The sequence below is a fragment of the Tachypleus tridentatus genome, chromosome 7 (assembly GCF_004210375.1).
Source record: "Tachypleus tridentatus isolate NWPU-2018 chromosome 7, ASM421037v1, whole genome shotgun sequence".
In the NCBI taxonomy this organism is placed as follows: domain Eukaryota; kingdom Metazoa; phylum Arthropoda; class Merostomata; order Xiphosura; family Limulidae; genus Tachypleus; species Tachypleus tridentatus.
In genome coordinates, this window is record NC_134831.1 from 67,103,345 (window position 1) to 67,119,293 (window position 15,949).

Sequence of the window (15,949 nt, forward strand, 5' to 3'; positions counted from 1 at the left end):
TTTAATTTCTTGCTTTTGAAGTTTACGTATCTTGCTGTGCTATAGCCTACAAAGTGCATAATTCTTCTCGTGATTTATGGCATGAGCACGTTTTACTGACGCCAAGACAGTATAAATAGCAATATTAAGCGCCCTCTATGGGACGCCAGTTTTGTGTCTACTGACTGACTGAACGACTGACAATACTCTACTCCTCCAATGATGCGAATGGTTAAAACTGGTGACCCCTCTAGTCGGCCTTTTGCATTCTTTCAGTGAAACTATTGTTTAACAATCAAATTAAGAGGGCTAAACAAGTTTTTGGCGCGAAATTATGATTACAACTTTCAATAAATAAAATAATTAAGAATATAGTGTTTATTAAACATATTAAGCCCAACACCAATATTTTATGACAATTGTAAATAATAAAGAAACTGTGTAACTTTATGCTTGGCGTCAAACAAACAGACATAAAACAATAATAAAACTGTTTAATATTATAGCATTAGTTAAATTATTAAAGTGATTGTGATGTTTTGTTTTTCGTGTCTGCCGTAACGTGCTTCTAACAATGTTTAGAACATTAATGTTTGACAACTGTTCAAATATTTTAGCTATGGCACTATATTGTTATATTAACATTTGAACATACTAAAAGAATACATATTTGTATTTTTTCTCAATCTTTAGTCAAGCTATATTCATATTAACTTAACCACAATTTTTGCAAATAGCAATAGTTTCAACATACTCGATCTGTTTGGGAAGTTGATATGAGTTTATCAGACAACGAAGTTGAAAAACTGAAGAAAGATGAGAAAAATCTGAGACCTAGAATGTGACAAGAGAAATGTCAGCTGATCTCCGTATCACTCTATACACAAGTGGGCTTATGACACGTCCTCTCAGAAAAATCTTCTTCTCCATGACATGTGAATAGATTCAAATGATGCTCTTGAGAGCAACTTTCTCATAGCAACTTCAACATTTAAAAAAGTATGCTTTCATTAATACCAACTCAGCTGAGACAAAATGAGAGAGGCTAGTAACATGAGATCTTAAACTTTAAACAGTCATCAACTAATTGAGGAACTTTCTGCATCAGATAGCCAGGAGACACCTACTAGGCCCTGTACAATCAGTCTGTGGGGTTCTTTTGAAAATAGGGTACATCGTTCAGCTTCCAACAAATCAAGCAAGGTTTGGACTACCCTTAAAATGAAGCGTTTCGTTGACCCTCTGTTATGGTGAAAAACACATCCTATTTCCTACCCAGGTGTGTCACAATTGGTGAAAAAGTATCTCGGTGCTCCTCCCACATCAGTGCCAGTTGAGAGACTTTTCGAGAAGCTAAAGAGCTGGTATCAGCCCGGAAAAGTAAACTAAAGCCAAAGGATACTAATATGATACTTTTCTTAAACAAACATTTAAGCGTTTCATTCTGTCTTTGGACTATGTTTCAGCATGCGACTTGTTAGACCGTTTTAAGTTTAAAGCTGATTACTTAGTCAGGAAGGAACACTTAGTATTACGATTTAAGTGTTCATTGCTTGATTATTTGGGATACAAGATTTTTCGTGTCATAGTGAGTTTTGGTTTTTGATTTTCATTTTATATATAATTCAGCATATACTTTGGCTTTTACTTATAGTTTTTAGTATATGTAGAAATAAAATAAAAGAAAAACACAATCAAAATCATTTTATATTACATTTCAGTCTACTTGCATATTGTACGAGGTCTGTTCAAAAAATACGCGGACTGTTTGAATTACGCGGCTCCAGTTGGTTCCAGGGGAATCCGCTTGGTGTCGCTAGGTTTGCACAGATCAGCTGATTACGACGCCATTTCCCGATTGCAGATATCTTCATTTGTGTATTAGCTACGCGGTTTTAAGTGACGTGCGATTTTTTCGTTTGGCGGATTTCAGAATGAATGACCTGAAGGAGCAACGACTTCTGTGAAATTTTGTGTTAAACTTGGAAAATCTGCGACTGAAACTTTTGCTATGCTTAACACGGCTTACGGTGATGTTGCTATGAAGCGTACGGCATGTTTCAAGTGGCATGAACGTTTTAAGGATGGTCGACAGTCCATTGAAGATGATGAGCGTCCTGGACGTCCTTCCACGTCAAATGACGACCCACACGTCGACAAAATCAACACCCTGGTGCGGGAAAATCGACGTCTGACTGTTAGGAAGCTTGCTGAAGAGTTTGGGATATCAGTTGGATCTTGTTACGAGATTTTGACCGAAAAATTGAAGATGCACCGCGTTGCTGCGAAATTTGTGCTTCAGACTCGTGCGTTTTTGGCCAAACACTCGATCACTGTTCTTCCCCACCCACCCACCCCTTACTCACCTGACCTTGCTCCTTGCGATTTTTTCTTGTTCCCCAAACTCAAAAGACCCTTGATAGGAAGATTTGAGACGATTCCCGAGATTAAGGCAAATGCGACGAAGGAGCTGGAGGACATTACAAAAGAAGCGTACCAGGACTGTTTCAATAAGTGGAAACACCGTTGGGATAAGTGTGTGCGTTGGGGAGGAGAGTACGTTGAAGGGGTCTCAGACCTGTAACTTCTAAATAAAATACATTTTGTTTTACGACGTCAGTCGGCGTATTTTTTTAACAGCCCTCGTATATATAAGTATATTTTTACAAGTTACAGCTTTTACTGTACAATATTGAAAGTCCCAAATATCAGTGTAAACTAGAGAATGTAGATTAAATATGTTAAGCATTCGTTTTAAATGTATTTGAACATCATTATATAGACGCAAAAAATATAAAATTATTGCACCAGTGATTGAAACGTTACAGTTGTTTTAAAAAATATCATTCTCCGCTAGGATAGCGGTAAGTCTTCGATTTACAATGCAAAATAAGGGGTTCGATTCCCCTTGCTGGACACAGCAGATAGCTCGAAGTGTCTTTGCTATAAAAAAAATACACACACATACAAAATATCTCTTTATACTGTTAAAGTTGTAACTTAATGTAAATATTGTTTAAACAGCAAAAACGATTTGGAAGTAAGTACATTGGCATTCATATTGTTGGTTTAGTTGTAAAATGAATTAATATTTCAGAGGAGGAAAGACTCACCTACTTCATTTCCGCATTGTCTCTAAATAAAAAATAAGGTACTAAAATCGTCACTGCTCTGCCACCCACCAAAAAGAGAAAAGCATAGAATCAATTTCGACATAATCTTATTAATGCCTTTTTCATACAGATCCACCCACCTACACATATAAGTACAATAAAATCATTCCCCTTGGAAAAACAACAAGAGAGAGAGAGAAAGAACCAATTCGTAAAAGCGTGGGTGTCAAGAATAATAAAACCGTACTCTGGTTACCATATACATTGTTCTATTGGTATTCGTATTTGAAGACAGCGAATACTGCTAAACAGATTTTGAATAGAAAATTTCGATATTTGTCTATTCTTTACAGATACAGTAGTTTTCGTTCATTCCGCATGGTTGCGGCATGTAACTTCCGTTAAATCTATTTTCTTATTTGTTTGTCCCTAATTTAGTAGTGTAAGACTAGAGGGAAAGTAGCTAGTCATCACCACCCATTGCCAACTCTTGGGCTACTCTTTTACCAACGAATAGGGAGATTGACCGTCACATTATAACGCCCCACGGCTGAAAGGGCAACATGTTTAGTGTGACGGGGATTCGAACCCGCGACCCTCAGATTAAAAGTCGACCACCTTAACGACCTGGCCATGCCGGGCGCTACTCTCTTGTTACACAAATAAATCTACATTTTTAGTTATTTATTGTGTTACTTCTAAAACAAATATTTATATACGAACACAGAAAATGGAAAAGTTAACATTAAAAAAATGACTGGATAAGACAAAATAATAATTATAGAAGAGCTTTTGAAAATGAAACAAATAACATTTATGAACACTTGTTAACCGATTTCATACCTCGTATGCTATGTTTTCTTTCCCATTAATTAAATTGTCGAATTAATAAATAGACAGTTTCATAATATTAACAAATTCGGAAAAATATTTTGTCTTTTGTTTAAGATATATGCCATTTATATCGGGCCTGGCGTGGCCTAGCGCGTTAAGGCGTGCGCTTCGTAATCTGAGGATCGCGGGTTCGCGCCCCAGTCGCGCCAAACATGCTCGCCCTTTCAGTCGTGGGGGTGATATAATGTTACAGTCAATCCCACTTTTTGTTGGTAAAAGAGTAGCCCAAGAGTTGGCCGTGGGTGGTGCAGACTAGCTGCCTTCCCTCTAGTCTTACACTACTAAATTAGAGACGGCTAGCACAGATAGCCCTCGAGTAGCTTTGAGCGAAATTCAAAACAAACAAACAAAAGCCATTTATATTATATGAAACTTGTAGATTAAATTTTTTTTTATCGCTAATCTAACGACGTTAGAAAATCACAAGCTATCTCGTAATTTAGGCGAAATGTAAAAATCACATCATGGCGACACCATGCGAAACTAATGAGAATTGCTGCATTTGTACAAGATTTCCCTTGAGCAAGCAAGCTAACATATTGGTATTATTCGTATATATTCAAATATTACGACTACAGTATTCGAAGGTAACGACAAAATACAATACACTGAGTGTTTGAAAATAAGAAATTTTCCATTATGTATTTTCTGAGGTTTTGAGACAGAAAATATAAATTTTAATAACCTACTAAGAATTAACAACAAATACACTATTATTTTTTAAATTTACGTAAAGGTCGTCCTGTTCTCTACTAACTCAGTCTTTTACAAACGGAATAGCTCACGTATACTCTCACAGCGCTATTGTAGTATTAGGTGTTTTCGAAATAAACGGAACCTCGTGCGACATGGAATTATTGAAAGTTGAATTAAACAATTTATCAGAGATGGTAATTGAATATATATTCTTTACACTTAAAAAATTGTAGAACACACTGAAGAGACTTACACATTTCTAAAAATAAAAAAGACCTTATTTACAATCCAGATAAAGTAAAACATTATTTTATAACTTTCTGAAGTGTAAAGGTTTTTTTGTAACCTTTTTATCAAAAATATTGTTATTAGTGTATTCTATTGTTGAGTAGGTTATTTGAAATTTTTTTTTAAATAATGTAATGTCTATGTACGTAACGGTAACGAATTAGTTTCTTTAATAACTTTTGCAACAGGTTATGTTCACTGAAAGGCCTAATTCCACAAACAATGTTTCAACAGAAACTCGAAAAATAATAAACTCCTTACTTACATTTAAATTCTTCTTGCTATTCGATTGATAACAAGCACGCTAACTAGAATGTGTTTTCTTATAGCAAAGCCACCTGGGGCATTCTGCTGAGTCCACCAAGGGGAATCAAACCTCTGCTATTAGCGTTGTAAATCCGTAGACTTACCGCTGTACCAGTGGAAGACGCTAATATGTAATACAAAGAGCTTCGAGATTTTACGTCATCTTAATATCATGACAGGCTCCTTCAAGTAAACATTAAAATTAAAACACTGGAAATATAATTCGAGGATAATCATTTCCATAGTTTTCTATGCTATTTTTAGACAAACAAAACTTAAATTTAACAAGATATGCGACAGTTCAAATTAATGTTAGCATTTATGTATATACCAAGATAACTGCTTTTAGAAACTGAGTTGAATCCAAGCATTCATTTAGTAAGCCCTTCGGAACAGGAAGTGGAACAATTAACACCTGCTGAGGCCCTCATAATTCTCAATACGGTATACGCAGATAGAGAACTTGCAATGCATTCGGTAAACGGATATATAAAATCGACATGATAACTTTTAAGTTTTACTATGAATAAATGTGAAACTGTGAAGCCAGGCCTCTCCTTCAGTTTACCACTTGTCACAAAGTTATACCAGTTTCGAAAAATACCACTGTCATCAGTAACCTCGAGACAAGAACAAATCGAAAAAATAAGACTACATATAGTGATAGATTGTATACTGTATTTATTGTGTTCTGAGATGATGAACCACCGCTACAGACTAGTGAGAACGAATCTTCAAATTATTGAAGCATGTCTCAAACTCACAAAACAATAATTATGTTATTTCATTTTAACCTGTATCTTATAAAAATCAAAACGTTGTAACACAGTTATAAAATATAAATATATCCTCCTAATATTGATTTATACATAACTTTAGAATTAATAAAAAAAATAATACGATAGTTACTGAATTTATTTTGTACAATTCCTGCAGCTTCTTTAACCTGTTGACTGCCAAGTATTTCAGCTATGTCGGTTTTTTTTCAGCAAAATTGAGTAATTTTTAAAACAAAGGAAATAAGCAACAAATACTATTTTTTCTCTAAGTTAAACTTATAGTAGTACACAAAATGAAGAAATATGTACAAAACATGAAACAATAATGCACAAAATGTCATTTTTAGGTATTGAAATATATGACACATTTAATAATTCACTTTCGTGTAAAATGTTTTGAAACAGGGGTCAACACAAAGAGCCACTTTGCAATCAGTACATTCATATCTGCTTTCTCTCCTCGTGGATTTGTCAGAGCACACTTTTTCTTTTTTGTTTGGGGAATAAGTGTCGGAAAATAACGTTCTGTGAAATGAAGGGGGTTTTCCAAGGAAGGCCGGCCTCTGGTAGATTAGGGTACTTTTTTTGAAACTGTTCTCACCACGACTTGCAATTTTACGTTTACTCCCTTGTGTTATCGCCCGTTTACCAGTGCTGGTTGATGGCCAGTTATCATCACCTTCACAAACATTTAAGCCTTGTATTTCCGCATTTTTCAAAGAATCTTCAAAATCCAAATCTTCTGAGTTGCCACTGCTATCTTCAAACTCCGAACAAAGTTCAAAATACAACTCTAATGCTTCTTCATTTTGTAACTTTTTTCGTGACGCCATTTTGGATCGAATGTGAAACAATTGGCAAGTAGGACAAATGCATGTATGGTGCTGACATCTAGCGTTGACGTTAGGTATTATTGAGAACGAATTAACTCGTCCGTGGCACTGTGTTACCGATCGGCTTGGACGAGCTATCTCGTCTACGGCACTAAACAGGTTAATAGTTCAAAACCATTTTACTCAGGTTACTAGCTTGAAATATAACATCAGATTTTAGTAGCCGTTATCGTTTCCACGCTCCTATTTCGAGGAATAGTTCAGGGTTGTTTAAAAACGGAAGTTTTGTTTTACTCTGCTTTAATATTGAATAAGAGAAACTACGAAATATATTTTCTTCACATTTAACTCTTATGACAAAATTTGATTTCTATGCATCTCGTGTTTAACTCTAGATCAAAGAACCAATTGCTAATCACTATTGATTATTGTTATACGACTTCACCGGAAGTGAAATTATGGGTAATTTTAGTTGAAGAATGACTTAGACATTGAACTAAAAATATTATCACTTATTGTGGTTTTGATTTTTTTTCTCTGTTTAATAAAACCGAAAAAAAAACCCGTTGAAAATAATTTTAGTGTAAAAAGCAAGTTGTGAAAGCATTAAATATTTACTATTTAAAATTATGGTATTTAATAATGCAAAATTAAAATTGTGTTTTTAACACACATTGTAGTTACAGCGTACACACGTGTATCATAGTAAAGTATTTCATGTTTTCCCTACACAAAAGTTTTGCACTTTCATTTCTTACAATCATTTATTTACATCAGTGCTAATATATTCACGTTCAAAGGCCTTCAGTTTATATGTCTGAATACAAAAACATAAGCTGGAAAGAAACCAAAAAAAAATGTACATTTACTTGTTTTCTGAATTTCGCGCTAGTCGTCCCTAATTCAGCAGTACAAGAGGGAAGGTAGCTAATCACCACCCACCGCCAATTCTTTCGCTACTTTTTTTTCAACGAATAGTGGATTTGAATGCAACACCATACGCCCCCCACAGCTGAGAGGACAAGAATGTTTGGTGTGGCGTATATTCGAACCAGCGATCCTCAGATTATGAGTCCATCGCCCTAACTATCTGGCCTACATACTTATGAAATAGAATATTAACCCAAAATTGATTTTACCAATAAAGGTGATAGCACATTTATAAGAATATACACTTACTCATTCACAAGTATTTGATAACTTTGCCTATTGAAATACGATACTACTTTTGACATTAACAATAACGTGTTTTAGAAACTGGTCATATTTGCTTGTTCACCTCCAAGATACAATTATAACATTAAAATTTTAACCGGACATATTACAGTGTGAATCTAAAAACAAAGCCACATGATTTCATCACAAATGTCAGAAAAACAGATAACACATCATTTACAATACTAAAAAGCAAAAAGGTTCATATAATGACTCAAAGTTGTGGAACGTTCTCTTGGGTATAAAAAAGGATGAGGGATGAATGGCATTGAGAGATTGGGTAATGACTTAGATAATATGATTATCTTTCCTTGAGACAAACTTGTACATAAATTAAACTGGAAGTTAATAAATGTCATAAGCACCATTGCTGTACTAAATCAGAAAATAAAAACATGTTGCTACAAAAAGCCATTACTGTTAGAACACGTTTTCACAAATACCTTATTTCTTCTCCAGTTCAGAATACATTTCTTTTCACAATTTATGACAAAGCCAGTCAGTAAACATTATGGAAACTTTCTTAACAAATAATTGTTTATTTAGGATGCAATCAATATAGAAGAAATATATCAATGTTCCATTACAAAATAGTAATCCTTATTCAATCTATTCCATATTGAAGTTCAACAGCTTATGCACAGAACTTTAATTTTCCTTGATAATATCTAATCTACAAGTTATTTATCTATTATTGAATTGCTACCTCTAACCTGTTTCAGTTGATCATTAAAATTACATTATTGGTGCATTTCACTGTGTGGTTTTTAACCATGGGATAGCAGCTCGTAGGATGGCTCCAAGTTTTTCTTCAAGTGCAAACTTCTCAGTTCATATCTCTATCTCTTTTCCAATTTGAGATTTAACTACAGATCGAACTACTGAGGATTCTCTTTTATTTAATCATGAAAAAACTGGAATTAATTTTTAGCTTCTCAACACCCAGAAAACAAAGGTCAATTCATAAAAAACTAAGAGACTGTAAAATTAGACTTTCTAACTGCAGTTAGCCAGATGCTAAGCCCATGAAAAGACAGTTATTATAAACACAAAAATGTATGTTTTTGTACTAAAATAATTGAAAAAAAAAATTTAATCCTTTTATTTTGAACCCATATTCTTTCATTATTAAATTATGGGATTTCCTAGAAACCAATATAGATAAGAAAACTTCTTAGAACCTGTGTTAACTTTTGTAACTATTCTCAGTTTACATGTACAAAACACGCAACAAAAAATCCATAAACTCAGACTTCCAGTTTATTTTCTTGTCAATATTTTAGTACACTGAAATTCAACTTAAAACACTTGTATACTTAAAACTTTAGACTGATGTTTTTCTTTCATGTTTTTATTGTTATACTCCATATATTTTGGTTACAATTACTCTACTAAACTAGCTAAAGATGGTTGATGTAATCGTGATAAAAAAAAAAATGATACCACACATCTGTTGCCCACACTGGAAGCATATGTCATTACCCACACCACACCTCATTACAGTTCTTATAATTTTGCTATAATACTTGAATATCAAGTAGAATAGTTTTTATTCACATTGTAGCAACTGAAACTAAACTAAAAAAAAAAAGGTATTCATTGAAATTTATGTCATATAATAAAGAAAGTATAAAATTAATAGTTCCTCTCACCATATAACTGCTGTAATATTTTTTCTCAAATATCCTACATAAAACTCTGAAACTACTAGTGAAAAAACTAAATAAATTTTAAAGATCTTTTAGAAATAATGGTTCAGTGTCAAATACTTTAAAATTATAACTATTCACACTTCTGACCACAGATATTCATATTTTAATGAGCATTTCTTGTGTTGGATAAAAAACAAAAGTTAAATATTTTAACCACCTGAAGAATAGTACCATTGCTCCAAAGATGAGGAAGTAACATCCATAGCAATCTATAAATTCTTGTAGCATAAAGCACGTTAAAAGTTAATTACTGTAAGATTATAAAATTCTCTGATTTCACTGTAGATAAACACTTAATTGCTGGGCTACTTGAAGTAGAACTTTTAGTCCAGGTAGAAAACAACTTGTTTCAGAGAAATTAGTGCTAGACACAAGTTGGCTATGGACTCCTAGAGCAGTCTGATAGTCACCTTGTTGTATAACCTGTACAATCTGGTGCAGCCCTAATATAGTTCCACTTGACAACTACAATAAAATAAAATGTTTTTTTTAAGGCTAGTGCTTGTGAACTCAAGTGAAAATAAAAAGTAAATGTGTTACAAGTAAACCTTTTTTAAAAACGTTATAGGTTTTTCCCACTAAGAGAAAGTAATTTTGAAAATTTCTTGCATCAAAAAAACTTTACTTTGAAAAACAACAAATTCAAACTGAAAACTAAAATGAGCAAAATACTACTATAAAATAATGTAAAAGCACACTGTTAATTCTATCATGAGTAAACATTCATTATTCTAAAATATAACATTATCATTATTACTCAAAGTTTATTTAAAGATTTTATTTCTTCAAAAAATATATGAAACTAATAAGTTTGATTTAAGTCACTCAGGTCAATATTACAACCTGATCTCTAATATTTTACAGTAAAAGTACTACTTTGACAAAGTCAAGCTGTTTATATTTACAAGCATTTAGACCTAATAATCCATTACGGATCCAATGAGTAAAAACTTGTTTTCCACCTGTCTATTCTTTATATTTGTTTGCATAAAGATGTCTTATACATACAATATTTTCATGAAATATACCACAATTTCTAGTTTATGTTAAGAGCACAAAGTATCTCATCATTAAATACAATACAACAGAATGGGATGAACCAATAAAAATGTGCTTTATGCATCAAGACAGCACTTCTAGCTTATCATGTTTAATATCACTGAAGTAGAACAATGAATTTTGTTTAATACATAGTCCTGTTCACAAGTTACATACACTAACAGTTTTTTATAACTGATCAAATATTAAACTTTTGCTTTCATCTAATACTCTACATTATTTTCAATTTTATTGAATACTGCCTTTCTTTGTACGGACCATATAAAATTTATTGTACAGTAGCAAAGTTTGAAAAACACCTCATCCAAGCTCAAAAATATCAACTGGTGAAATTGGTTTTGTAGATACTTACAGCATTTTGTCGTAGCATATCATAAAGATTTTCCAATTTCCTCGCAACATCATCAAGCTTTCTCCTTGTTTGCTGTAAAAACAATTTCACTCATAAATCTCTACTCATAATTTTAAAAAAAGGAGTTTCCAGACAGATTTTTCAAATTATAATGTATGCAAACACGACAGCAGTGAACCTGTACATAAGTACATCCCAAACACGACAGCAGTGAACCTGTACGCAAGTACATCCCAAACACGACAGCAGTGAACCTGTACGTAAGTACATCCCAAACACGACAGCAGTGAACCTGTAGCAAGTACATCCCAAACACGACAGCAGTGAACCTGTACGCAAGTACATCCCAAACACGACAGCAGTGAACCTGTACAAGTACATCCCAAACACGACAGCAGTGAACCTGTAATGCAGTACATCCCAAACACGACAGCAGTGAACCTGTATCATCCCAAACACGACAGCAGTGAACCTGTAATGCAAGTACATCCCAAACACGACAGCAGTGAACCTGTAATGCAAGTACATCCCAAACACGACAGCAGTGAACCTGTACGCAAGTACATCCCAAACACGACAGCAGTGAACCTGTACGTAAGTACATCCCAAACACGACAGCAGTGAACCTGTACGCAAGTACATCCCAAACACGACAGCAGTGAACCTGTACGCAAGTACATCCCAAACACGACAGCAGTGAACCTGTACGTAAGTACATCCCAAACACGACAGCAGTGAACCTGTACGTAAGTACATCCCAAACACGACAGCAGTGAACCTGTAATGTAAGTACATCCCAAACACGACAGCAGTGAACCTGTAATGTAGTACATCCCAAACACCACAGCAGTGAACCTGTACGTAAGTACATCCCAAACACCACAGCAGTGAACCTGTACGTAAGTACATCCCAAACACCACAGCAGTGAACCTGTACGTAAGTACATCCCAAACACCACAGCAGTGAACCTGTACGTAAGTACATCCCTTGAAAAATTACAATGAAATGTGACAAGCAGCACTTCAAATAAACATTTACCTGAAAATACATTTTCTCTGAATAAACTGCCAACAGCAGTTAAACAAGAAAACTGGAAAAGTTTAGAACCTCACTGATTTTCATGTTGACTTCAATAACACATTCATGTTTCACTTTAAAACATTAAAATATCTTTACAAAAAACGTTATAATTATATCATGGGAAAATTAAAGTTAAAAGAAGGTTTTAAAGCATTTAAAATAAAATTAAAACCATTGTGTTATCAAAACCTTTAACTGTTATTTTCTTGAGCTAAATGTTCTACCTACAGATTATCTACTAACTGATGGTTTCTGGGAAAGACACTTGTGCCTTGAACAATACAGATTAAAATGAAATCTTAATTCTATTTAAAAACTCATGACATGAAAGAAAATTATTACATTAAAGATAATGAAACATCCTTCAACATTTTCTTTAAAAATAACTCCTTAAACCCAAGTAGACACTACCAGAATGGGGCCAAAAATCTCAATTTACTCACCAGATAACATTTGTTTCTTTAACTAGAAACTAATTTAAAATTATGTTAAAATTAAGAAAAGTGAAAAGGACAAAAACAAGTACAGGTTTAGAGAGTTAAAAGGGGCTGTAAACCATGCTTAGACAAAAAAGCACACTGACTTTGTATAACCAATATCAATATAGTACTAACTTTTCCTTAGAAACAAAGCATACAGATCAGAATCAGTCTTACTGTATAGGTATTAAAACTAACTAAAATAAAGTACAGAACAATGTTATGAACTTCTTGGGTCATTATCAGGTTAACAAAGTTTTAATACTCACACCAGTTTGCTTGAGAATACATTTTTATTTCAGTAGGATTCTCATCATCATGAAGACTTACTGTATGTAGTTTGGATAATACATGACATTAACATGTTTCTAACACTTCTTTAAAATTTGTGGACAATTTTTGTAGCACTCGTGTTTCATCATTGCACAAAGATTTATTAAAAGTAACATTATAAACAGTGTTGAGAATAATGTAGATCACATACACACACACACACACACACACTAATAGAAGCACCAAGTTTTAAAGTTTTTTTCAAAAAATCATATGTATATATTTACATAAAAAGGTTTTAATACTCTAAAAACTTCACACTTACAGGGTTAGTAGCCACTTGCTGGCATTGGTTTCTTAAGTCTTCAAATATATCTTGCAACACTTGATGCTCTGGAGGAATGGGACCTTTCTCTTTTGGAGGCTCAGGAATTGTTTTCTGTGGTGCAGGTTGTGTCTGGGAGTTTGGCCAAAATGTTTTATATTATTAGCTTTTCATCAAAGCAAGCTATCTTTAGTGTTCAGAACTAAATATCAATTCACTAATGAATACAACTGATGAAATACTGTTCTTATGTTGTTACTTATAAAGACCAAAATACATTTCTTATATCAGTTGTGTACCCTCATTCATAAAAGCTGGCTGTAAATTCCAGTTGTTCTGATTAGATAGCACTGAAGAACTAGAGGTTTAATTTGAAATGTTTTACATAAGAAAGAAAAAAATCAGGAAGAATGATATTTTTATAACGTAGTTTATTTCATAAACCTCGAATTTAGTTATGATTAACTGCAATATATTACAGTAAAATATTCATTAAACACAAAATACAACTTCAAAATAAAAAGTGCCAATACAATTTTACAAATTAGAATGAACACCACAAGGTGTTGTTACAAAAATACTAATATTCCCATTTGTATCTGCAAACTGTGTAAACTCATGTTGATTAGAAAATAATTATCAAATGCAGATATGGTTTTTTTTGTTGTTTTTTTTTCCCTTTTTAGAACAATTTCATTTGCTAAAACAACTATAATTTAGCCTATTTTAGCTTCAGTGGAATACTGGTCACTCCAAATCGATGGCAACTGCTTTGACAACTCTTACAGAAATTGCAATTTAGTTCAAAATGGATGATGCAAATGTAAAAAACTTAATGTTCAAAATGCTCAGCATTTATTGTGTGTGATTCTTATGAATTAACATCTGATAATCTGTGTCAACAAACTGGGGGAAAGAGGCAAACATGCACTGGCAAGTACAAAGAGTAGATGAAAACAACCACAACCAAGGTAAAACGACAATATTGCAAATATCAATGATAAAGTTGTACATTATGACCATACATGAAGATGGTGATGGAAGTATTTATTGATCACCAAAAAACTGAATAAATTATAAAAGTGTCTATGATATCAGATGTTCAAGAAAAACTTTTCAGATAGAAATTTAAACTTGAAAATTCTGTATGTACCTAACTGTCAGTACTAAAGAAAATATTCATTCTTACCTAATGATGCAGGTCAATTATTGCTTAATATAGAAAAAAAAACTGCAAAACAGCAGAGAAACCAAAGAAGTCAAATCCAGTAACAAGTTAAAAGAAAAATATACTTGATGTACAATAAAAAACTATTCTACCCATAGAATGATTGTTATTAGCTCCATTATGTGCTTCACAACAGAATGACAAAGTTTTACTTTATCTAAAAATCATATCAAAAATCAGATTACCCAATGTTTCAGGTTGAAAAACAAATTGCAATTTCCCATATGATAGGTGTTAAAATTTGTATCAAAAGTTATTAGTAGTCACAAAATTGTTTATTTCATCAATATTTAAAATGTATAAAATTTGTTCTGACTTTTTATATGGACAATATATTTTCCTTATATTACAATGTTCCAAACTTTTTAATAAAGTGATCAATGCTTTATATGTAAAATGATCTTCAGTTATGTCTGCCATTAGGCTAACAGTTGTTTATTATAAAAAAAAAGTAAAATGTATTTTTATTCTATCAGAAGAAAACAATATATGAAAATTAAATCATCTTAATAGCAGAAAATACAAAAATAAACTACTTTGAATAACTAAAAAAAATCTAGATATCACATCAATGTTACCTATTGAATACTACAAGCTAAAAACTAAACAAACCAGAAAAACACTACATAAAGGATGCAGGGATGTAAGAAACAAAGACTAAAGTGTTCTGAACAAACCAATCTCACAAACAATATATAAAGACTGAATTATTCTAACAATCCACATAACCCACCTAAAAAAATACATACACAGACTGAGCTAGTTTAAATAACACAGGCACTTCATTTAAAAGAAACAATATAAAAAAAATAACTATTCCAACCAACCAAGGTATCTCATCTAAGACATAATAAAACAAAGACTGAACTATTTATTTTAAATATTTCACACATCTAATCTAGGAAGTATAACAAAAATACTGCACATTTTTGAATAACTGTTAAAAAGAAAAGGTTTGGACTATTATAAACAGCTCTATGTCTCACCTGAGGATTATAGAGTTGTTGAGGGTTTGAGTCTGGTACAGGTGGGTAAGATGGTACCATGTAGTTACCTCCTCCCGAAACCATCGGAGGCTGAAGAGGTTCTAATGTCTGCCCTCCAATGATAGGTGCAGTGATGGGAGAAGCCTCAAAATTTGATGGTTGTTGCTATAATGTAAACAGATATACACAAGTTACTGTTTAATTATTGTTAAAAACACTTTTACACCATGCATAACCTTAAAAAGACCAATAACACTCAGCTAAATCTTTTTATAAGTGCATTTGTCATGGGAGAAGCAAAGAATAAAATCAAAACAAAATGTTTTTAAAATAAAAATTCACAATTTAAGT

General features: G+C 32.9%; 1 protein-coding gene across 5 annotated transcripts in view; it reads right to left on the reverse strand.

The window, feature by feature from the left end:
- Window positions 1-9,345: 9,345 nt before the first annotated feature.
- The window catches only part of Sec31 (COPII coat complex component secretory 31), a 66,758-nt gene continuing 60,154 nt past the window's right edge, over window positions 9,346-15,949 (reverse strand). For all 5 annotated transcript variants that reach the window (XM_076512223.1, XM_076512219.1, XM_076512220.1 and 2 more), the window contains 4 exons: window positions 15,599-15,763; window positions 13,385-13,516; window positions 11,227-11,298; window positions 9,346-10,280 (listed from right to left, as the gene is read on the reverse strand). In XM_076512223.1, coding sequence (XP_076368338.1) covers window positions 10,092-10,280; window positions 11,227-11,298; window positions 13,385-13,516; window positions 15,599-15,763 — 558 coding nt within the window. In that variant the 3' untranslated portion in view covers window positions 9,346-10,091. The remainder of the gene's footprint in view (window positions 10,281-11,226; window positions 11,299-13,384; window positions 13,517-15,598; window positions 15,764-15,949) is intronic.